Raw genomic sequence first — 27945 nt, forward strand, 5'->3', positions numbered from 1 at the left:
TTGAGCCACTGGTACCAGAGGTATAAAAGTATATATTGTCAGAAATGCTTATTTATATGCGTATATTATATTATTATAGTATGACTCAATAGCATTATCGAATCAATTTTCATTGTTTCATTTGTTTTTAAAATATTCATCGTATTTAATAATAAAATATTCAAAACCATGTAATTCATTTTTTTTATGTACCTACCTACACAAAATTATCTGTAAAAGAAATATTAAATAAAAGTTTTGTATTTTTCACCAATGAAAAGAAACATTAATGTCAAACAAGGTGATACCTACGACATTTCCAATGTTAACCAGCTACAGAATATTCGTATTTGTAATATTTTTTATACTGACATTAATCATATAATAATATTGTGATTAATCAATCGTAATACTATAATTTAGCTTAAAGTTCACATCGGGGAGAGGAAAATATATTATGACTATAAATAAATAAAAATTTGGATTATTGAGCCAATTATAGTACCTACATCAGATTTATATAATTTGTGTATACTGTATAATGTATATATAGATAACCGCTATATATGACATTAAATTCAGACACGTGTACATAAATGTTTTTTTTTTAAATAATACCTAATAATAATTATGCATTATTATATTTTGAAAATTGAAAGTTTATAGGTACCTACTGTTTTAATAAAATATGATTTATGGTTAGATGGGGAAGGTGCTAAGCATTTAAAAAAAACACACACACACCAAAATGACAATTACGACCATGATGTAATAATATGTTGAACAACAAATTAACGTCAGAAGAATCACTCTGCTAACGTTCTAGAGGTGGTTTGAATAAAATATATATCAACATATAATAATAATAATATAATATGGTTTACAGTAAAATAATAAATTAATATAATAGCCAATGGGGTGTGACATACGGTACTTAATTATTTAAATCATCGAAAACCAATTATAATTGTAGTATAATATTTTATTTAATTATGCCAAACGAAATGTCGGGATTATAATATTGTATCTGAACGATACAATTAATATAAAAACGTGATGATATTGATATTTTATAGATTAGGAATTTCAATAATTTCATAAATCGTTCGAAACCCTGCAGAGAAATGCGAACAGAACCAGACATTTAATGATCCCTGAAAATGAACGGTATTATTACAATTCCGATATGATATTATAATATTATACTATTGTCTACCTGCGGTGAATAATTCACGAACGGCAATTTCCAAATCAACACGTCACGATGTCTGTGGCATATACCGTCATAACGACAACCGACTGGCACGTATAACGCAATAGTTATTAATATTTATCATCCCCGACCAAATAATATGTATTATTATGTATGGCTGTAATAGGTACGAGGTGATCACAACGAACAGACATTTGTTCCGGTGAAATTATGTTGTTGACAACCATTTTCCATAAAAATAAATACCATGACGTATATAATTGTAGCGAACTTGTAATGGCATAATATTACGCAAAAAAAAAATGTGTATTATATATGCGTACGCATTTAACGGAAAAAATTGCTGTTTAGTCAAATGTGAATAAACTTGTATGAATAATGATTGTACGTTATTATCCTCTTACATTTTTTAAGATATTATTATGGATTTATCGTTTATTTAAGACTCCACGAGAGGAGCGATAAAGGTATCGATTTCACAGTGGTGTGTTATTTCTTGTCTGTCACAACTTTTCAGAGCAGTAAATATTTTTCAACTTTGAGTACGGATTCTGGTAGAAAATCAGATCTTGTTGGTATTTAGAGTGTCAAAAGTAAAATATACTCAGTAATTTTCAAAATAATTGGGAAAAATAAAAAACTATAGAAAATGTAGATTTTTTACACAAAACTAGTTTTTGAAAAAATTGATGTTGATTTTTTGTAATACTTAAAAAATGAATAATTATATCGAGACTTAAAAATATTATTAAAGGTTTCCTATAAGATGAAATCTTAAAATGTGGACTGACCGATCTCAAGTAAGACATTATAAGGAATTCAGTTGAGTTTTCGGAAATGTTATCGCATTATTAGGTCGATCGGTAGGATGGAACGAAAGTGCATACCTACAATTGAGCATAAATTGTTTATGCGCTTGCGGCAGAGCTCTGCCTTTTCTTTCACACACACATTAGGTAGATCACTTACAGCGCACAGATTTACCAGACCCACATGCATGCAATTTTAAAATTTCCTATGTCGAATTCCTTGAAAACTGTCCACCGCCTATCCCCTTAAAATAACGGCGTAGAACAACAAACCGAGTGTTTTTAATATTATAATATTTTAAACGCTGTCGCGGACCGTGTTGATACACTGCAAGTACGTACCGTTCACGTGTTACACAAAACACTAAACTGATTCGTCGTCGATTTTAAATATTAAATTGTTATTTTTCACCGTCACAATATTACTATTTTTTATTACGATGTGCATCCGCCACATTATAATTCGCCATTTCAACGTTAAAGTGCAACGTTCATTGTAAATCTCTTTAATTTCGACAAGAAATTCGTGACGATGATGCGACAACCATCGTACATCTCCGATTCAAAAACGATAACATTTCGCACCGTTCGTCGATCTTCAATAATTGTTGTGATATTATTAACAATACCACCGGGCACCAACAAATACGTGACTATCAGGCACCAGCGCAGCTGTTATGTGCACGCGAACGTGGAAACGAATCGTGTTCAAATCGCAAATGTCTTTAAAATTGGAGATAATAATATAACAGTGGGGTCGGAGTTTTTTTTTTTTGTCGTTTTTAATTATTGTGTTCCCTCCGCGTTGTAGAATAGAGTTTTTATTAAGGCGTATTTCTACCGTACGCTATTATTATAATGTCCCTCTATTAAAGACGATTAGAGTCGCATATACGAGTAGTTTTAACCGTTTATATAACTTGGATATTAAAAAAAAAATTAAAAAAAATAGGTAGGTACCGCAGAGACCTGGTCGTTACCGGTTACCGCATTTCAACGTTTACGGCAATAAAATATTATATGTAATATATTTTACGTTGGAATATGATACGATCTTTGATACTTTACCTATAACACACAAATATATATATCATTATGTTGACCATGTGTCATTTAGTATATTGGTGTATTGACCAACAGTTCAGTGTAACATAATGTATCATGATTAATTTGAAAATTACTAACCATATTTTATTAATACGCAATAAAAATAATATATACATAGCGATTTAATACTTACATTTTAAAAAATTGAGAACGATGAAAATCAGTCCTTAAATAATTGTTTATCATACGATAAATAAATTAAGTCCAAGAAAATAGGACTAATTTATATTAGATGTATTATTATTCATCATCCAAATACTGTAAATATTTTGAAACCCAGATTTAAAAAAAAAAATTGCCAAATATAAATTGTTGATTGTGACAAACGAGATGAGTTATGTATAATCGTTAATACTCAATTAGGTACTCATAATTCTAAATATCTGAACTTCGCAATTTTTTTTTTTTGCTGTATTGGTGTTGTTTACATAGTTTATATTATATTATGTTATGGCACATTGTATCGAGGGTATCGTCCATCACTAAGAATAATATTCTTGATTTGATAAACGAATCTCAAAATAATATTATTATAATGATAATATAGTTTCATATAACTTATATAGCCGTGGTTATAACTAATATATATTTTTATTGTTCACAAAAGATCAAACCGAAATATTGTAAAAATAGTAAATTTATTTTAGTCATATTGCAGTATACCTAATATGGCGTAACATCATATCATATCAGCTACGTTTTGGATACAACATTTAATATATAAATATTACATAAGTGCAGTGTAAAACAAATAAAACAATTGTAAAATCTCCCCTTTTTTAAACCTCGAGTAGGTACTTTCTCCACGACGTTTTCGTATATATATGCTCAGGAAAATGTTTACCAATATCTAGGTACGCCACGCTGTCGTTACGACAATAATAATAATACAAGATGGCGTAACTCTTTGAGAGGATTCCAACCAACCTCGTGTTTTCGAAACGATTCATTTTTCGCACACATACACATAATAATACAATATGTTTGCAATACAAAATAATATACCGAGTGATTCGTTTGACGTAAAACACTCGCTATTTCAAAAAGTGTTATTGTGTTGTATTATTTTTACATCGTATCAACTATCAAGTCGTTATAAAAACTTTTTTTTTTTAAATATTTTTTATCTTTAATCATTTTTAAGTTTTTACTTTTTTGAATGACAACGTACAGTTTTAATTTCATCTTCGAAAACAAAATATGTTACCGAGTATTTTGAAACATAAAAATTGAATTTAGGACGAGTAGGGTATGATAAGTTATAAGTATTTAAAGTTTAGATCAATCAAATAGAGCTGTACGCGGTTACCCCACAAAACATTGGACCACTATTCCGCTAATCTTAACTTTAAATACTTAAGAATTATAACTCATAAAATACTTGTTCTAAATTTGTTTTGTATGTATTTTTATATAAATACGTAAAAAAATATACAATATTCTTCTTTGGAATATGAAATCAAAACTGTATGTCGTCATTCAAAAAAGTAAGAATTTAAAAAATATGTTGTTTTGTAACTGATCAAAATCATGTAAGGAAATTGATTTCAAAAACATTAATAATTTTTGAAACAATTATAGTGATTCCAGATTAAACAATCACCATGCATAGACTAGTATCTATGCGCGTATGCATAAAATACGATAATTTATAGGTAATAATATGTGTTTTTCGATTACGAATTCGACATTACGCGAGCGACGTTTCGTTTGACATTACGCCGACCGACCGACTAGGAAGACGTTTTAAACCTATTTTATTTCTCTTTTTTTAATAATATATCCGCGCGCAATGTGTTTCCCAGAATTTATACTCGACTTGTAGCCCGTGGCGTCGTAGTCGCACATAAAGAAACCGTTTCCGAACATTGCGACAAAGTCGTAAAACCTACCATGGCAAACGCCAAAGTAAATGTTTATTATTTATATTGACATAATGTCTGGATAGATAATGTAATAATAAAAAAAAAAAAAAAAAAAAATACAAACAAACAAACGATTTAGATTATGTTTATTATACTGTACGAGGACGTCTCTATTCGTCAAATAATACAAATGCACGCAAAAAATATTATTATAGTGTTATAAGTCTCAGTTATGTACCTATACGTCATCCCATGACAACTAAAATACATCTATACCATAATCGTACTGCTCCGGATAATATGTTTTTAAGAGGACCCATATGCGTTGTCTCAGTCTTATAAATGTATCAAATATAATATAGTAAAAACTGTTTTTCACGGGACAGCTATTAATATTATATTTTAAATATTTTAAAATTTATTAAGATATTTCAATACAAGTAATTTATTACTACAACTCCACAACGCATATGGAATAACTTTATCTGTTGTGCAGTGGCGTTTTTATTTTTTTGATAGCACTTCCCCATAATTTTTAATTATTAAATAAAATAAAAATTTAAAAAAAACGCTAAGACACAAGTTCTTCCCTATGCTTTGTGGAATTTTGGCAATTCTACTACAAAAAGAGAGGGTGCATAATATAGTAAGATGTCCCGCGAAAAACAGTTTTTGCTGTGTTGTACATTTGTAAGACTCAGCCAACGCATGCAGGTGTACTCTTAAGAATATTTATCAACATTATACACTGTCCGCGGCATCTAAGGCCGTTGGATTTAATATTTTATAGGTAAATAATACTGTAAGTTAAATATGGGTTAACGGTTACATAATATAATATAGTAAACTCGTGTCATATTTATTTGAGAAGTTACCAGTTATATGTTCTTTAATAGAGGATAACCTAATGGAAAATACAATTTATTTTATGTTGCTCGAAATAAATTGTCCGGGTTGAGAGATCTTTAAAATCGGCTGGCCAAATGTCTAGATCAGAGTATATTATTATTGTTATGTGCAAATTATAATGATTTAATAACAAAACGTGTGTGCCTTAACGATTTTGCAAACAGCCGGTGTGTATCGATTATATTGTATTAATATAATCATTATCTAATAATCATTAATTCGTAAATCGTAATACCTATTTGAAGGTATAACTACAACAGACTGCCAATGGCGGATCGAATGCGATTATATAGTTATTATTATTACTATTATACCACGTGTGTTTACGTGTGATATACCGACAATAATATTAATATTATAATTATCATTGATCGATGGTAGCACAAGGTACTGAGTATAATATTATAGACACATACGTGTGACGAGTAGGTAAGTAGGTATCTATAATAGTCGTTTCTCGAGCGAAACTAATTTTTCAAAAAATTTTACGGATGCATGATGAGGGGTCTTTTTGATATATCATCGCATTATTTTAATCGTCTTTTGCGTTGGATCCCTAGACTGGACCACTGGACATTTTATTCAAAGCCATTTTTAGATATTTCAAAATAACAATTTTGTATAACTTATAATATTATTCAGGATTAAATCAAAAGAAACAAAAAAAAAAATAAAAATCGGTTAAAAGTGTTCAGGCGATCATTTTTTAATTTATAAACTTTATGTCAGCTAATATATTTAAGCTTTGAGTGTTTATTATTCAAATGAGAGTTTTACAGCTCTAAAAAAATCTAAAGCCGTTTTAAATACGATCTGTACTAACAAATAAAATGCATAACTTTGGAAATTTAATCGGTGCTTGGGCCAGGTATTAGATTATAAAAATTGATTCATTTTAAATTAACATTTTAAATCCTACCATTAGTAAGATTTTCTTTTCCTCATTAATATTCAAAACCCGGATTAAAACTGGAATTGATTAAGTCGCAAATGCGATCGTTGTTTTAGTATGTACCTACCACCTGACAGGCGTCAGTATAATTATAATATTATAGCATTGGTAGTTACTATACTTACTATACTCTGTTCAAGTTAAGAAAAATAGTCATGGGGGGAACCAGTTTACATCGGGCCACAGTCATTCAAAATCCGTTTGTCACTCCCCACCCAGTCAATCATCTGTATACCTGCCGTGTTGTATTGCCACGTCCCTGCGCACAAGTCGGCCACCAACTACGTTTCTTAACTTGAACAGAGTATAAATAGTATCAACTATATTAATATGCATCATCAAATATGTTCAATAGTTAAAATATTTGTTCATTTAATATAAATGTCATTCGTCTGTTATAAGTTATTGATAATTTGTTTTTTTTTTCAAATTCTATTATAAATGCCTATACAATGTTTATGCAGGTAATATATTAAAATAAATCCTAAAAAATTATAGTTTTATGGATTTTGGTGAACAATATAATTTAAAATTAAAATCAATATAATAATTATTTTCTTAAACTTATATACCACCACTCGCCTATAATTATTACCGATAGATCGCTGGTAAAACAAACACATTTCGAAGAAAATATTAATTTTTCCCGTATAGCTGATATCCACGGGCTGTTACCCTGCAGACGCCCATAATGGCACATAGCTACTGAATATGTTTCCAAAATGCGTACAGCATAACATCTTTGCGGAACGAAACTAATATTCAAATGCTGAACTTAATATAATATTATAATATACTTCGTAAGGCTTTCGCGAATTATTTTGTATTAAAACCGTGTACGGATCGTGTTTCGGGGATAAGCGCCAGCCCGTTGTAACGAATAAAAAATCTGTATCCAAATATTATAGATAACAATTTGTTCAGTGTTTTTTTTTTTTTATAGGAGTACCAATAGAGTAGTGTGTGTACTGTGTGTGTGTGTATTTCATCACCACCGTGAAACAAAACCAACGAACAATTCATTTCGGTGTTCAAAACCATTATTATTCGAGTTAATCGGAGTTGACACCATGTGAGCATCGAAAAAAAAAACATAATTAAATTTAAAAATTATTTAAACAGTTCTACTATAATAACGATAAAAATTATGACGACGGGATAGAATACACCTTTCGGTGTAGGTATCTACCTACCTACCTCCATAATACACTACGGGTTATCTCGTACGATATTACGATGGACTAAAATAAACTCTTTAACGCACAATTTTGTATACGTGATGTTGGCATTAATATGAAGGTCAAAAATAAGCATATATTTTATGTTCTACCTGCACTATTAGTATAACTGATTTTTTTTTTTAGATTTTAAGGCTTCGACGACTGAGGTCATTAGTCTGTAAGGTTGGTAGGGTTGGTACACGGTCAGTTAGGAACACGTGTATGTGTGACAAGGTTTTATAGGTTATTGTTTTATAGGCAGATGAAAAAAATTAAAAATCCTTAGTCACAGTTTTTATTTATAAGCATTTAAAGTTCAAATTTTGACAAAATACGGAAAAATTACGAAAATTAGCAAATTATTTTGAGTTGAGAATTCATAAAAATTTTTCTTTTTAAATCTAAGATTTGAAAATGTAATATAAGATTACTCATAAGTTTGTCTACCTTTATCAAAAAAAAAATGTCTACAAGAAACTTAAATTCAATTTTTATGAGCGTCTGAAATTTATATTTTTACAACATTTGATATTCACTTGATTTCTCATGTAACAATTTTCTTATTTTATTGTAATTGAAAAACGAATGACTGTTGATACTTGAAAATTTCACTGAATGTTTATATTAGCAATTTATTAAAATTTTGAAAATATTTTGACTCTTTTTGAGCTGTTTACGGACATTGTCAGTTATACATTTTTTTAATTTTTTTTTTCTATAAATATCAATAAAATTGTATTTGTTGGGTAAAAAAACGTGAAAATTTAATATAAGGCTCCTCATATATCGTTCTAATAGCAGTTAAAAAATATTAAAAAAAAATAGGCACAATTTTTTTTTATAAGCATTTAAAGTTCAAATTTTGACAACATTTATCGAATTTAAAATTTAATAATTATTTTGTAGTTAAAAATGTATAAAATGTTCAACTTCTATAGCTAAGGATTGACAATTTAAAACAAGGCTCCACGTAAATAGGTTATACTTAAATTACTTTATTCACAATAATATCATCAAATATACTTGGTAATATCATAGGCTGACTGACCGTTTTCGCTCAGAATCGTTTTTCTTATACAATGATATTATATCATTGAATTCAAATTTAACACCATCCATTACAGTGACCCACTTGTAACCTACTGTACAACAGAGCGACATCCACTTATCCACCTTTTTTTTTTTTTTATAAGTATTATATAAATAAAGTAACAAGTTGAACATTTTTGATTAATCAGTTATAATTCAGTTCAATAATACTGAAGAAGAAGAAGAATACTGATAAACCCTTTATATTTAAAAAAAAAAAAAACTATCGTACTATTATGATTTTTTACCTGTGTGTATAACCTTGTTTAAACGTTTAAATAGTATTGGAAAAACAAAATATTTGTTAAAATTTAAAATTATTAGATATCCAAGACCTACACTATAACTATCCGTAACTGATGATAAATTATTGGCACAATCATCTAAAAAACTTCAACGCATGTAAAATATTATTTGTTGTCAAGTTAAAAATAATTCACAAATTATAATTTGTGATTAATTTAAACAATGTAAATACTGTCAAAAATTATTCATTATAAACATAATAATTTTGCACTACTTACGAATATAATCTCGTAATATTACAAAATATCACCTTTTACTATCTACGTACCAGTAATTTGCTTACTTGTCAAAGTTGACAATGTAGAATAATAACAAATTACTATCGCATAGTAGGTAGTTAGGTGCACATCTGGAATACTCTTTTTTTGCATATTATGTATATTTTTTAACAGTCAACATCATCAATACTATAAATCCCAACACTGTATATTATTATAATACCGTATAGCTTCTACATTGAACCACAGAAAAGGTGAATGTAGTTGTGACACATTTGTATATATTGTAAACACGCGATTATTATATTGTTATTGTTACACGTTAATAACTATTAAAATGACTTTTATTTTTATTTGGATATTATTTTATTTATACCTAGAGATGTGAGCAGTAGTATATAGCAATATTAAGTTGTAATAAACATAGAGTGTACAGTATACGATACATATATACAACTATTTTATACCTGTGGTAAAAAAAAAACTATAAAAAAATTAACATATTATTTAAATTGTAAGTTATATTACATTATAGTTATAACATACCTTTCATAATTTTAAGTATTATACAATTTGTTTTGTATAATATAACGACCAATAAAATCGAATGTCAATCCATAATATTATAACCTATAATAGTCTACTGATATAAATGCAAATGTATATACTAGCATTGTAACAAGTAACAACAGACACATAATATTGTTATTTGTATCTTAGAATAAAATTAAAATTATATAAGGCTTACGTACTTTTATGACAAACAATATTAATAATATTGTTAGTTTATCATATTATACAAACTTAAAGCTTATAATATTATTGTTTTTTTTTCAATTGAATACGTTATAGCACATACAGCAGCATACGTCCATCGTATCCATCGTTTTATAAAATAGTTTCACCCTTAAGCTGTTTTATGTTTTGTAGTTATTGAGATATTTTCATGAACAGTTGAATAGTTAATTGAAAACAAAATTTATTTAAAATAACCAGAATAACCAGTGGATCCCGCCAAATGAAGGCACATTGAGACCCGATCCATTTGCTCACACAAAAAAACGCAACATCGGTTGCACATAAAAACTAAAATAAATAGAAAAAAATGATACAAATAAAAAAAAATAATAATAAAAAAAGTGTTTAATATTAAAGTTTACACATTTTTATAATACATATATCTACATAATTCACATTTAATTCTTTTACGATTATTATTATTATTTTTATTATTATTACAATTATTGCTTCGAAGCTGGAAGGTGAAATGTAACGCAATTCGATGCTGTGAAGTGGCTGGTTGGAATATATTCTTTTTGTCCAAGACCATGATTTTTCTATGAGTTAAAGATCTTTCCATTAAATAATTATACGTTGAAATGAATAATATTAAGACTGATTGCAGGAGTTTGTCAAATGTGATGATGAAAATAAAGCCAAACGTTCCGTTTAGTGTCACTATACTCACTACTTTCATCGCTTCCGATAGCAGTCTCGTAATCATACATATAATAAAACCACTTGTCTCGTTTTTAGGGTTTAATAGTTTTTATAACTTTTGATAAATATAATTTTATTATTTACATATAACTTAAATATGTAAGTTAAACAAATATGGAAAACGAAATTTAATCTCATATTTAAGTACACAATTTTAAACTTAAATAATATAAAAGCGGTCCAGGTTGTCAACCGAACTGAGAGCACATATTAAATGTTTAAATCTTGTTTGCATACATTGAAATCGAGACCAGACCACTTGGCTCATATTAAGCGTCTGTCCATATTAACCAGTGCCCACATTAAACGGAATCTACTCTGTTCACTTTTTGGTACCTATACTTCAAAGTATTGTAACTTTATAGTACATTATATAATATAATACAAATATTTTTTGTGATTCATCGGGGTCTTAATAATAATAATAATATAATATAATATAATATAGTTATTTATTTAATTTAACATTGAAATTTTAGCATAAATTTCTTATATGTTTACTTTACTGCAGGAACCCCTTTCAGTAAAGCTTGTGCTAGGGGGGGGGGGCATTACTATTCTTAAGTTCACAAGAATTACAATTAATGGAACAGAAAACAAATAAACTGAAAAAGAATTAATTAGAAGGCCATTGGTGATGAAAATGTTATAGTAGGAGATCAGAGGAAAGAAAATTAGGCATCTGCACTGTATGATTCATTGGTTTTTTATACAAATAATAATGGAGAGGTGCGTCTGTACCCCGTTTTTAGAGTATTTAAATTACCATAAAAGTATTCCTAAAACTTTTAAAATATTTTTTGTTTTAGATATATAAAAAATGATACTTGTTTTCGATAATATTTTAAAATTATAGCCAATTTTAAAATACCATGCATTTGTACATAATATAACTGCCATCATTTATGATTTACAAGTTACAACATGACTATCAATATCTGCTATTATTTTCTAATATTTATAATTTTAATTGAATACGTTTTGATATATTCATATTCATTATTCTTGGTTAATTTTCGTGTATCTAAGTATAGTTAGTGCCAAACTATATTTTGTAAATTGTAATCATCTCTTGTTGTTAATAGATAGACAATATCACAATTAAAAACATAGGAATGAAACTTTAATATAAATTTATATTGATAGTATTCATGCGTTAATGCACTAATCCAAGCACTAATCTTATACGGACCAATACCGTGGTTATAATTGAATTATCGTATAATATTAGTACATAATAATATTATTGATTCCGAATGTCCTATAAATAAATAAAAGATGAATTTCGTTCTGAATTCAACGGGAGGGACTAATATATAATATAATGTGCTAATAAACAATTTTAATTTTAATAACTACGATAAAAGTATAATTCTGAATGAAGTAGTCTAAATACTTTCTATAAAGTGTGTACCTACTCTAAAAGTATATTCCTTCGAGTATAGTCTATTCGGAATACTTCCTGCCCCAGGCCTATATTATAATATGGACTTAAGCGCGGACTCTATCATCGTACAAACACTCTGACGGTCGATTTTTGTGCGACAGGACAGCTGAGTCCGTTTCGAAACCCGCGTTTGGTATTGGCACCGATAAGCACGCGTACCTAGTGTATTTGTCACCCACGTTTGTAAATTCGCATGTCATACGTATGTCACTTTGAAGCAGCTCGTAATGAGATGACGTTCAACACGGGAAAACTTAATACCTATCATCAGGTCGCATCACGAGCAAAGGTCTTTTGCAAAGTATAGAACGCACCCGCTGACCCGAGTTTTTGACGCATTTGATCTATGCCCTGTATACCGCAGCGTAACCACGGCCAGTCGATGGAACGAACAAAAACGAACCGACGACAGACGGTCGTGATAGAAACCGAACCGAAGACGATTATTGTGGTAGTTGCCGATGATGGTTTGAAAAAAAATTGTTATATTTTACAGCCGCCTTAGATCTAACCACGCACGCATTCGCCCCACAGTTGCAGTTGTAGTGGATACCGACAACAACAAAAACCATAGCACGCTAATCGATATTTTTCCTCTACAATAAAAATCTATGAATCATAAATAATATGTTTTTGCTGAAAAGTAACCGTGACAACGAAAACCTTACGAAAAATCGGCCGGGAACATTTTATCCGACCGAAAAACATATGTATGTTAATTTATAATAATATTATAGACGGACAGTATTGATGGTAATTTCTATAGAAATATAATTCGGTGGCACATTGAAGCAACGACACATTCTCTCGACGACTCGCATAGGTACACGGAATTTCAGTCTCCGCGAGTTCCATATAATTAATGTACCGTAGCTTATTCGTTTATTATAAAATACCGACGACGTTTGAATACGAATTTACGACAGTTGAGCGCTGACAGTTATTGAGCTCAAAAAGATTGAGCCCAGGAAAAATTAATAACGACTCTTTAGACATTTGACATTCATAATAATAATAATATGAAGAAGAATAGGGTACATAAATAAAAATAATAAAAAATAATTATAAATTATAGCTTAAATACATTTTTGTACATTAATGACAAACACTTATTATCAATAATACCACAATTCAACATTTTTAGCAGTACTTCATAAACAATGTTTCGATTAGTTAATATAAATATAATATTATGTAATACATAGTAATATTAATGTTATGTAAATAATAAAAAAAAATGTATACAAAATACTACGGAGCATACAAATAATATATACAGAATACAATTAGGTGCATGGGTTTTAAATAATAAATCACGTATAATTAAAAATTAAAAATGTTGAGCAATCTCTCGTAAAAATATTCTAACGACCTACATTCAAATTGGTTATGTTTATTTTTAATTCTTTATGCTGCAAAATCTAAATAGTTTTTTTTTTTTTGTTGTGTGTGTGACGAAATGGCGGGGTTGTCTCGTTACCGTGATTTTGGTTATATTATGGTCGTTGCCAATAGCTTATTATATGCAATCGTTAATGCGCATCGGAGTTAATTCGTTTCCGTCAATCGGCAATCGTATACATATTTAATAATGAATGCGTATTGCTCTAATACTAATTAAAAAGGCATTTATATGCTCAATGCACTTAAATCCCGAATTAACTTAATCTAAAGCGCATTAACGATTGCGTATAAACACGGTCACAGTCTAGATAAACGTACGTTTGCCATTTAGAGTAAATAATTTTTTTATTTTCGTAGGTAGGTAAAATGTTTTCAAAATATTGTTGACTATATAAATAGAATATTATACATTACTCTACACAATACTTTAAATCTATAGTGCCAACCGTGCCGGTAAAGCCGGGTTTCCATTTTACCGTGTCATATTATTTTTAATTTATTAGGTAGTTTAATGGTTTCGACATAAATTAATGATTTTACGTAAATTATAATTTAAAAAAATTATTATATAATTATGTAGATTGTAGGTATCTGGTATACAATAATATATACCATAATCTTACTAATACTGTTTTTGTATTCGTCTTGACCAATACCTGGTATCGGGTTGGTGGGGCATAATATAATATTATAGGTTCTGTATACATGACGTATAGATACGTATCGTACAATATGAATAAAGGCATTCACAATATTAAATAACAATAATCCAGAAATACACGATTTTCGCCAACACTTTAAAATTAAATATTCCCAGACTTGAATTATAAATTTTTATTTAAAACAAAATACCAAGAAATCCTCAGACGATTAGATGGTCCGAGTACACCAACGGCAGTTGCAGCACTGGCCGTAATGTATTGATTAAGGTTTTGTATTGGTCATTTAAATTAATTTTTTTTTTTTTTTAATTGATCTTGAGCCTGGCAGCTGAGGCCATTAGCTATTTTTAGTTTTACTGTAGGTTATTAAGTCGGTAGGGGGACGAACACGTGTGTGTTTTGTTTGGCAGAATTTTTGATTGGGCACCCGTAGGTATCTGCCATGCCCCGGTGGGGGGATGGCGGCACTTGTTCTCCGGACACCGTGACTTGCACGGAGAAAAATACCGCCCAATGGTCGAGGATCGAACTCGGACCGGCTGTGCCGAATCCGTCGCGTTAGACCGCTCGGCCACCTCGTCCCCTTAAATTAATTTATAATAATAATTAATAGCCAAAATTATCGTGATACTTATCGATATTAAATATATGTTATTTTTATAAAAAATTAAAAGTGTGCTTGTGAATCGAACTGATAGAATATTTATTTATATTTTGTACTTTGGTGTTAATGGAAATAATATGGAAAGAAACGTAATTTTGAAAAGTGATTAGGAAATCAATATGCTACTAGCAGCTAGCTGCAGCTGCATTAGCCATAATTTTGAATTTAATAACAATTGCAATAGTTTTTTTTTATACTAAGTGTCATTTTTAACAGAAATTCTTCACAATTTCAATTAGTGTAGACATTTAACAACAAGTCAATACTGTTCTTCTATTTTGTCTTCGATAAAAATTGCAATAGTTTTTTATACTAAATGTCGTTCTTAACTGAAGTACTTCACAATTTCAGTTAGTGTACACTTTTAACAACAAGTCAATACTGATCTTCTATAGAATAAAATGATTTTCCTTAGATGTTTATAGGTTAACGTCTTTTATTTAGCATATAATAATTTCCATCATACAAATGTTGATACGTAATGATATTCGATCGTACCAGCCTGCTTTTTTGTGGTTAAAATCATTACCTAATTCAAACAATGTCATTAAAAAATATTTAAACAAATTTTGCACCACTGTGAAAGCTGCTATAGGTATTGTTCTTTATCGATTATTTTATAATTAAATAAATAAATATATTAGATTGAATGATGATTATTTGAGCGTTTGAAAATTTTAGTACATAATAATAATATAATATTAAAGTTATTCGACTGTTGGCTGGTGAAGTGTTCACAATAAAATCGGTTAGAAAATATGACTGTAAAACATCAAATGTCAATTAAAAGTCAATCAACGGTGCCATTGTGAAGGAAAGCGCCGCGTCATTGAAATATGAATTCGGTTAGGTCGGGACGAATAATCAGCAAAATTAAATTACTCGATGTTTGTTCGAGTAATGTTATATCGTGTGAATAATAATAATTTATTGTAATAATAATACAATATAGTATGGTAGACTTTTATTACGGTGCTCGTGTGACTCATAAGATTTGATTAACTGTGCAGTATCTACGTAATATACGTCTACCTGTGCACCGGAAGTGAGATATAAATTTAGGTACATCATTATTCATTTATAGAAAAACGATCAGTCGTACTAAATTTGCACGTTCGTTCGCACGAAGGGAAAAGTCCCTAGGGATTTCCAGGCCGACGTCGACGGGGGAGGGTTGAAGGTAAATTAATATTTGAGTATTAATGTAGGTATACTAGTATCCAAAACGTAATAATTTTCTTCTACTTATTCTTCTTGTTTTTTTTTCAGTCGTCGGTTCGTACACGAAAAACGTTGTTTCCTTAATCAGAGTTTTTCTTCTCTTCCGAAAAAAAAAAAATAAAAAATAAAAATACGAGTTTAAAAAAAAAGTAAAAATAAAATTCTCGGCAAACCGAGAAATGTTTTATTGTTATAGCCTCGGAGGGAAGATCATAAATAATAAAGAAACGAAACAGACCCTGAAAAATGTCGACGAAGCATACTGTGGACGCCGCTGGTGGATGGTGATTAAATAGGAAAATATGAACTACGTCCATTATTCAAATCGACGATGAGAAAAAAAGGGGAAAGGTGAGCTCTTTTCGCGTCATTAGAAAAACTCGGCAAAATCGAATCATTCTCGACGACGATGGAATAAAAAAAATTAAAAAACGTTGTAGTTAGGTACTTCACTGATTTTCATAACGGCAGCATATTATACTATTTTAAACGTCCTGTAGAACAGTATAATATGCACAATATAATATTAATATGTGTACGGTATACGCATACTATAGATTTATATTATTATTTTAATGGTCGTTATTTATAATTATTTTAGTATTTTTTTTCCCCCCGTTAAGAATACAAGTTTGGTAAAAATATGAGAAATATGTGTAAACGATAAAAAATAAAATGCCGAATATTATGCTGCACAATATTTGTATTATAGAAAACAAGAATAAACACACCCAATACCCTTGTATTTGTGATTTTTCTTTCGTTGCTCTTCATTACGAAAAATGTTCACGGAAACATCATACACCAGATTATCCAAATTTCGAACATTTTTGTATGATAATAATATCATATACCATACACATTTTATACAGAATATGTTACGTACTCCATTTATTATGGTTCCTGCCCGCGTACATCTCGTTCATTCAAAGTGCATTGAACGAAAGAATCACTTTCAGTGTTGTACCATCAGAAAAACAATCCAGACAAAGTGACTCCTCCGAATAGCTGATGCCTATAATATGCGTATAGTATATTGAAAATTGATTTAAACTAGGACCGCGTTAGGTGAAACCGAAAACTATTACGAGGGATGGAGTAAACCGTTTTACCTAGGTATATACATTATTTTCTTGGTTTTCTTGTTTTTTTTTACACTAGTATAACTGTAGGTGCGTAATAATATGGTAGTTGATTTAATTTTAAAAAATCCAAACTTTCAAATATCAAAATAATACATTGAATATTTAATACCGTATTCTGGTTTCGTCTCAATCATTTAGATTAAATAATTTAATGCTAGCAATTTTTTTTATAGATTTATGTTTTATCAACCATTTATCAGATAATCATCAGAAAAATACAATATGAATGGGCACCTGCACGACATTCCGTAACAACAGTCACTTGAGTAACCACATATGTAACTATAATATTACCTATACTCGTTTTACCGAATAAAATACAACAGTGCATCATCGAATTTGGTTGAACTGTACCTATTTATATCAAAAAAATAATATTACCATTTCATAAGATAATAATGAATTGTGAAAATTCAAAAGTCTCTTGTACAATTATTTACCAAATCACGACCAAACAATCTGAATGCAGCAAATAAATGTTTCAAAAATTATCTGTCTAAAATTATAGCATTTTTGTTCGAAATAGACAAGAAAAATAATATATAAGAGCTCCGTCTACCCGTAAAGGCGTAAACCATTCATCAATTATACTCTCCATCATAACCTATAGTGAATTAATCTTGCTTCACTGAGAAACTAACAATTTATAAGTTTAATTATATTGCTTACAATAATGATATTAAATTGTTAACAATGAGAACTTTTCCCAAATTATCATGTTTATACAATACATAATGCATTTACAACAAACAATTATTAAAAACACATATTTTGTTAAGGGCGTTTTTGTTTATTGACAGTTATTATAGAAGTAACATTTCTATGTTTCAAACCCACTTATTTAAAATTTCAAGGTCAAACCAGAAGCTTTAATTTGTGTCGCATACTCCGCCATTTCAATTCAATCCCTTTCAAAGTAGTTTGCGGTTTAACTTCGCCAGTTCTGGATACTTGCTAATAACATAAACTTTAAATTTTAAATCTGTAGGACCAAAACTGTTCATTTGTGCCACATCTGACATACTGGTCTGCGGCGCCACTTATCAAGTTTTCAATAAAATAAGATTTAAAATAAAATCGGGTTTTCCCCCAAAACAAAGTGTATGGCCAAATGTGTTAAATTGTGTATAACCCTGGAAAGATTATAATATGGATATAATGTTATGCATGTTTTGGAATATTACTATCAAGAAATGTGAATTAGTACAAAATTGATTGCGTTGCGTAATGACAACAATACGTACCTAATTATTTAAATTTATATTATTAAAAATCATAATATTAATAATTTATAAAGGTAGGTACATTATTTCGTATTGTAAAATATATACCTAGATACAATATATTGGCTGTTACCACATGGCCTGTGCTACTATACTCCACTCAAGAAAACTATAAATACTTATACGTCATTATATAACTATCTAAAAACATAACAATCATATTATTATCAACAAATCGTTGTAAAAATTATATTTTCTAAAAATAACCCATTGGAAATAATGAGACGTGTAGACACTAAAATAGATCACCTTATATAATATATACATATGTATATGTAACATATAATATTTCTATACTTACATAAAAACACGGTATAACTACGAGCTATATGGAATATGTGGTGATTCAATATACATATAAATACATACATATTAGGCATATATAATATTATGCATTCCTATTATATACACACGTGACACATTCAACACATAAAATATATAATGTTTAACACCTCCCTAATCAGACGTTTAGTAAAAACAACACAATCAATTATCAGCGGCGACAGACGACACTCGCATTATAAAATCATGAACGCTTTGTAACTCATATTAATATAATATTATACTTCGAGACCTATCCGATCAGACGCTCAGTAAAAATAACACAATAAATTAGACACAGCGGCACCTTTGTCACACCGCACAAAATAAAATCGTAATCACATCAATACTTTAACGTTACTTTCAATCGATAAACACTGACAAGGAAGGGATTACACAAAAATCGTTCTAAATAAGGATATGACAAAATCGACACAGAAGCCAAATCAGCACAGCTCATCAGTCCGTCAACGGAAGCCGGTGAGTTCCGAAGGAGCCTCAACGCACAACGTCCACGCCGGTATGCACTACGATATATTTTTGCCATTTAAATAAATGCATTCCTACTTGTATGTATTCGAACATCCGGTATGAGCTTTGTTACTTGTCTTGTTCTACTCACCAAACCAACTTGTTAGTTATTTATTTCCAAGGCTGGGCAAATTAATGATTTTTTTTAACTCAGTTAAGTTAAGTTAATATGCACCAATAACAAAAAGTTAAAAGTTAAAAGTTAATTTAACTTTAGATTAACTCAGTTAAGTTAAAAGTTAATACACAATTTTTGTTAACTTTTTATTAAGTTAAAAATAAGTTAATTTGTTTATACAACACTATCGTACTTAATTTTTTCCAACCCAAAACTAACTATTATAGACTATAGTGTTTATACTTAGTACAGTATTTCCATATAAGTTAGATTCAAATGATATACATTTTTAACTTTAAACAATATACGATACATATTTTTTGACATGATAAAGATATATACTGAAATAGTAAAATATAGTTAAATTAAAAACAAAATAAATTAACTTAACTTACTTCTTAAAATGAAAAATCAACTCGTTAATTTTACGTTAATTAAAAAATAAATTTTGTAAGTTAACAGTTAAGTTAATGAAAAACCAAATGTAACTAGTTAAGTTAAAAAGTTAAAATAAAATAAACTTTTTAACTTAACTTTAACTTTTTAACTCGTTATTGCCCAGCCTTGTTTATTTCCATCAAACTTGATTACTGTCCACCATGCACATATTATTAATCGTAAGATTGTAATGAGAAAAAACAGAGTGCCCAATTCATAAGTGGCGCACTCTAGTTTTCATCATTACCAGTGCACTATCGACCTCCGCCTAGAAACACGGATTCCCCGACGGAACGCAACCGCCGCCCGTAACTACAGATAGCGCCGGCCGACGCACGGTAATCCGAACGCACGCCACCCGTGGGAAAAACTGAGATTTCCTTATGAAAATAACAAATTACAAATACAAAAAGTACATATTCATAATCAGCGCATTTAAAACTATAAGATGGATACTGTCGAACACTTCAAACCTGTAGCTGCATCACAAAACACAGAAAAGTGTCACACGATATTCCAATCGGGACCGGCAAGCATTGTACTAGATAAATACAGGCCGCCGACCGCCGTGACATCATCATTCTTCCCGATGAGAAAAAGCGAATAGTGAGCCGGACGGTATTTAAATACCGCCACGAACGGACATTCTACAGTTTGTCCCGACATATACCCTCCACCACCGCCCGCAGTGAGTCGTGAGGTATATAATGTCGTTACGCGTCCACCGTTACTGAGTGCCGCCGTACGAGTCGAGTCAGCCAGTTCCATCCGACCAACGTACGACCACCAACGAAGCAGATTGTGAAAGGTCCAACACCGTTCGCCGTTTTTTCATCAGCATACCGCCATCCGAGCCAAGTCACTGCTGAAGCCGCCCACCTGTTCACGCCGGTAATAATTGTATTACCGTGCTACTGATCCCGTCATAATGAACACCCGACCAAAAACCGTGAATTTTATGTTCACGCCTTCCCCCCTATGTTTTATGTGATCCTTTATTAAACTATTTTATCTGTACACTCGTAAGAGTATAATTAATTAATTCAAAAGAAATACTGTACTACAAATTATTAAAATATTGTGTGTGTAGAAAAATAATAAGTTTTTGAGAATAAACGCAACATCAATTCAACCAAAAACACCCTGCGCTTAATTTTCATTACAAGATTATATAAAAGCAGATCATAGGTTAGATTGCGTTCGAGTAGTTATCAATGTCTGTAGAAGGTCTTATATTGTGGTGATGTCGAACGTAATAATCTCTAAAGACTAATAATATCTAGGTGGGAACTAGGAGTACCTATCAGATACGAATATTATTCAAACCATATGCATCATTCTGAGTACTTTGTAACTTAAATTATGTTCAAATCATACCAATATCGTATAAAGATCTGAGAGAGAAGGGTCTCTCAATATTATACTGAGTGTTAAATATGTACAAATCAAAATGCGTATTATATACGTATATACACCGCAGTGACTTCGAGCATCGAACTCAACCCCGTATCCACGAAGACAATATAATATATATAATACAATACAATACATACCGATACCCAGGTGAACAGATTATAATATTTCATAACACATATGTATGTTATTATAAGATACTAAATATAATAAAGTAGTAGAATAATAATTATACGTACCCTTTAAACTAAGGATATAAAAACACTAATCAACGTTAAATAATATCAGAACACTTAGGTCGTACACCCACAATATAATACAACCTTTTGGTATAATATTTTTACAATTTTTACTATTTTTTTCTATTTTCCGTTCCCACTTATCTTTAAGTATTTTTAATCTACCACATATATGAAATGGCATTACACGTTTTCTGATCAATCGTACCTTTGTGTTCAGTCCAGGTGATTACGTTTCATCGTTGTGGCGTAAGCAGAGACTTTGTCAAGGGGGGGGGGAAGTGCCCTAGGGTGGCAAAAGTTCAAACATTTTAAAGGGCGGCAAATGTTTAATTTAATAAGGATTTCAAATATTATATCCCCGGGGCGACAGTGAAAGTTAGCATGGTACTGAGCGTAAGTATAGGTACATATTATAACTCGAGGTGTACCTACCTGCATGATTGTATTATAGCAAAGTTATGGATAAGTATTAGCTCGGTTTTAAGCTTTAAATCTGGATAACCTCTCTGTGAGAATTTCTCCGTCGAAACATATTAATATGATGCTAATAGGTAACGCATTTCAATAATGATAAGTATTAATAACATTGAGTACAATATAGTATTACGCATCAAGTATACCTGAATTGTATTATACATTTATAAATTATACAGGTTCAAAACTCTTACAAAGTTGATAACATATTATATAGGATGTACCTATTAGGCACTTTTGAAATAAGTATTTAATATTACAATTTTTTTTAAACATGAATCCAAACAACTCATTTTTGTTCTTGCTCAAAACTAAAAATATGTGAGTAATATAATATTTTCTGTTATTTTTTTTACTTTTTACTATTATCATTATTCATTACCATTTACAGTTACAGCGAAATGTACAATACTCAAAACACCAAAGTCATATTTAATATAATAATTTATTAAAATTTTATAAAAATATATAATATTATACTTAACGCCTATCATGAATAATATTATAGTAGATCGTATCGTGGTTATCAAAAATGTGCATAATGTTATGTTTTAATGTAAATTTCCATAATACAAATTTTAAATTATTAAAGTTGTTTTCCATTATACGTAGTAATAGTATGACAATGTTTTGTATATTTGCACATATGTTTGTAGGGGTACAGATTTATATACAATATAATAACATTTTAAATAATGAAATATAAGCCTAATTAATAATATTATTGCATTATAATTAAAACTTTAAGTAACGATTTGTTGTATACATCGACATTTTCAATTAACCGATGTTTCTACATGGAATTACTCAAATCGTTTTCAGGGAATATTTGCAAGGTTTTTTTTATTTCATATCTTTAGGTACTGGATAAACGTTATACATGGGGCACATTCTGCAGTATTAAAAAATGTCAATTAAACGTCTGATTAGGATGAGTGCGTTATTGGAAAAAAAAATATAAACCGTCTCTTTTGAAAATACATTCGTTTAAAACTGTCAATTTGTACGGTTTTTTCTTCATATTATTATTATTATTATTATTGCGACATGTTGTATCACTTAGAAAATAACATTTCCTAGGAAATTCGTTACAACGTTGGGTCGTTCGGAAGCTGATCGAAAGTAGAAAATAATTTAATACACTATACGTTGCGCGCGGCTGAAAGTCGTAATACGCAGCACAATGGTACACTGTACAATATGTCCTTTTTAACTCATATTGTTCGCGAAAACAATTGTCAGAAACCACGAGTTCACACGTCTAACATTAAATGTGAACTGTATAATATAATATTATATACCATATATTATGTACATAGTATTGTATAGAATATAGTACATACTAGCTAGTGTGCACTATTTGGTATCTCGGTCGTATTGATAGGAATGATTCCGAATTAAATCGATGATGACAAAATACCTACAACCTACCTACTCAAATTCAACGACGGTACGCATATCACGCGTGACTGTAATAAACCATAAATGCATGTACAATTATATTCGTTATACCTATTAGTATTACGAACCAGTGGATCAACCATGGTGAGAGGGAAGGGGTTCAATGGTTATAGTGTAATTAATTGATGGCTTAGATACCGCATCTCTCCTCACTTACTTGTGTATTTTTCTTCAATATTTAAATATTTAATATACCTTACCAGTAACCTATAGTAGGTATACACTGATTTTACTCTTGAGTAAAGATCTTAGACTTCTTAAAAAAAAAAAAAAATAATATTATATTTTCAAAATATTTTATTATTTACTATGTGTGTTTCTATACACACATTGGTTAGTTTATAATTAAATCTTAAAATTTGAAGACCCTCAAAAGTCCATATCTAATAATAATTATGATAATAATAATATTACAATGTTCTCGTAAGCATTTGGCATTATTATTTAGTATCATTTACATATTATGAATATATAATGTGAGCTATGCCGAAGTAACACGTTGTTATTTTAATCAAAATGTAATTTTGGCGTCTCGCACGCGTACATATAACATTATTATAGTCCAATACATAATATTATAAATTATAGCGTTTCAATGCGTCGACCCTCCTCAATTATGAAGACTCGATTTTTATATCTTCAATTTAAAATACAATAAACAAGCAATATTTAATTAGAAATTCTATGCGAGTAATATGGTAGGCTGGTCCTGGATACCTCCCCCCCCCAAAAAAAAAACCCGCCCAAACCTGTATTGCGCTACTCTGCGCTAGGTTGCGTGTAACAAAACTCGAACTCGTCGTTGATGTAATGTTACCCATTTATTTTATTATTGTATTAAATATTTAAATATAATATATACAATGTGTCAATTACACGAATTTCTTTTATACAGAGCATACAAGCGTATGTCGTTTCAATAGAATTCTTTCGAATTGTACAAATAAAAAGTTGATGGATCACAATATTTTGGGGAGGAATGGCATGTAGATTGGTTTTATAAATGACTCACAGTGCTCCGGTATGATTGACAGCGACCCGTTCTCGTACTGTGGACGTGGAATGAACGATGAACACGTTGGACAGACGGTTGCTTGGTGGGTACAACAAATAATAATACAGTGGAACGACGATGAGATATAATACACTGGATAACTGTACGACGATAAGATAATAATATACTTGATAACTGAACGGACGGCGGCGCGTGATCTGACGGTGGCTTGATCGGAAACAATACTACGAAAACGCACTTTTCAGTATGGGCATTGGTAGGAGGACGTCGACAGACTCCGTTCACAGACAAATGTCGTTTTCACATCTTCTGTATGTCACCGTGAGTTCGGAGTCGTTAACACATTAGACTAGAATGTGTAACGGCGTTTTAAGACTATCTGGCTCATGTCTCCCCAGAATAACGGGAAAAAAAGTGTTGAAGTATGTATCGGACTTATTGATTTGTGGCCATATATAATATGCATTAAGGTGAAGTGTTTTTTGTGACTTTAAGATTTTTGATTGATTCGGTACTTATCATGTACCTATGCTGAATTGAATTTTGATTGTAGGAATGTGATTGTTGTGTTGAGAGGGAAAACAATTAATTAATTATAATTTAATAGTTACATGTAGTCGCGGATGTGCCCGCCATCTATATAATATATTGATATTATGATAGTAGTCCCGTCTATATTAAATTATGTATTGAAACAGGTTGCGGCTGAACGAACCAGTAGAGCGCGCCAGTTAAACGGTGATGCTCTCTGTCTCGTCACTGTCCCCTCCACCAACCATACTGCGCTAACTGAGAATAATTTTATCTCCGACACGGGAGGGGGGTTGATAACGCAGAAAAGTCGTAACGGTGATCTTCCCTCAAATTATTCACGCCTACAAAATTACAGTAGGCGTAGTGCGCTAGAGTGGACGAGAACACGTACCGATGTGAGCATACCTATCTATTTCGTCATGGTTATTATGGTGTTTACGGGATTCGGGCGTAGTTCCGTCTATATTGAATTGTGTATTGAAACCGGTTGCGGCTGAACGAGCCAGCAGAGCGCGCCAGTTAATTGGTGATGGATAGCATCTCGTTACATGCGCCACCTACCTCCCCCAACCATACTGCGATAATTGTGAATAATTTTATCTCCAACACGGGAGTGGGGATTGATAACGCAGAAAAGTCGTAACGGTATTTGACTAGGATCGTCGACTTGAACATTGTCGGTCGATATTTTGAGGGTTTCTCAACGGCCTTCCGATTCAGAATACTTTCCGGGAACGGCATGTACGTCGATCCCCTCCACAGGCGTGTTCTCGCACACACTTAAGAGCAGTCCGTCGATACACGATAAGGCAAATCCACTAAATTTCTCGGCGTACGAGTGTTCTTGGGCTAGAAGCCTAGTGAAATCACGATCGATCAAACTCTCGACATTACTGTGCGCGTACAGTTCGCGGGCCGAAGTTTTAAACGCGTTATTATGAGCTGAATTGTGCAAGTTAGGTATGACGTAGGTGGTCTCCAATTTCAGGTTGTATATGATCGGGCCAATACGCACGCACTCGCGTAATTTCTGGATTAATTCCGACTCTATCGTGTTGAGGAAAGCGCGATAACTGGCTACGTTATCTACATTTTTTCTAAAATACCACACCAACGTCCGATTAAGTGAAGACTCTATCTCGATAAAGCCGTGCGTATTAACCGTTTGCATGCGATCATTTTTCCATTTGATATTTTTTTGAGTATTTTCAGTGTAACTCACGCCTTCAACGTTCGACGGTGGTGAGTCTAATCTTGCGTGCGCGGTGGTAGCGGGGGATATAGCGTCCGAACAGGTAGCAATAGGCTGTGCGGGTGACGGGGTGACGACAGCTGGCGTGCAGAACGTGGTTGATGAGACAAGAAGCGGTGGGGTAGATGTGCCCGCACGGCGGCGAGACAAGTTGACTGTAGGTGGCCGCACATCTGACTGAGTGTGTGGCGTAGTGATGGGGGTTGCCCTCATTATGATTGATGCGCGACCTAGCATAGATTATAGAGATATTACTGTTATAATTATTATTTTTGATATTTATAAGAGAAAAAATGATTTACCCATTGAACCACCTATCCGTACAGCGCTGTAGAATTCAGGAGTGTTTTTAGCGATCACTATTTCAAAAATAATTTAATTAATAAGCCTGATATAAGAAAATCACCGTTGGCCGGAAAAAACATCGTATGTCTAAAATTCTAATTTTACAGTATACAAAAAACTGATTTAACAACTAATATTCGAGATATGATTAATGCAACAAATTAGATTTTAGTATAATTGATAGTTAAATAACAAATAAATAACACAGAGGTTTTTCCGGCTCAACGACGTAATATTTAATGTTCTTACTATGGCGATTTTGAACGTGCATCTTGAGATTGTTTCGCTGGGTGAACGTCTTGAGGCATATCCCACATGTATTTGCCGGTCCACCGTGAGTTGTAGCGTGTCTGCTCAGACCACTTTTATGAACGTACACTTTTTCACATACCACGCAGCTAAACATTTTTAAATATTTAATACGAGAAAAGTTATTTAACAGATTGAGCGAGGTAATACGAATATCGGAATGTACGCCGGTTGTAGTTGTTCTGCACTGACCGTCTGATCTGTAGAACATATGCGGCTTCGGTGGGTACGGATATTCGATTCGGTGGTGTGTGGGCGGGCTGCGACGGGTACCTGATATTCGTAAACATTATAGCTGCGGAGAGTGGCGACAACAATATACCACTCATGACACATCTGCCAAGGGTGGCGGTGGCGGGTATCTGATAACATGGAAAAACTGTACGTTTTTTGTGATAAGGTGGTCAGTTTTTAAAAACTAAATATTACACTTTTGTTTTGCAGATAATTTTAAGCTGGATAGACTGGTAGCACTGCAATTCGGTCATCTTCGGTCTGA

At 31.2% G+C, this 27945-nt stretch overlaps 1 protein-coding gene across 1 annotated transcript; it reads right to left on the reverse strand.

Moving 5' to 3' along the window:
• Positions 1 to 24949: 24949 nt before the first annotated feature.
• Positions 24950 to 27543, reverse strand: LOC132943789 (uncharacterized). The gene is made up of 3 exons (XM_061012890.1): positions 27387 to 27543; positions 27095 to 27151; positions 24950 to 27022 (listed from the first exon to the last, which is right to left on the reverse strand). Exons 1-3 carry the CDS (start codon positions 27541 to 27543, stop codon positions 26241 to 26243), a joined length of 996 nt encoding a protein of 331 aa, XP_060868873.1. The 3' UTR covers positions 24950 to 26240.
• Between the last annotated feature and the right edge of the window lie 402 nt (positions 27544 to 27945).

The sequence above is a fragment of the Metopolophium dirhodum genome, chromosome 4 (assembly GCF_019925205.1).
Source record: "Metopolophium dirhodum isolate CAU chromosome 4, ASM1992520v1, whole genome shotgun sequence".
NCBI classification, from domain to species: domain Eukaryota; kingdom Metazoa; phylum Arthropoda; class Insecta; order Hemiptera; family Aphididae; genus Metopolophium; species Metopolophium dirhodum.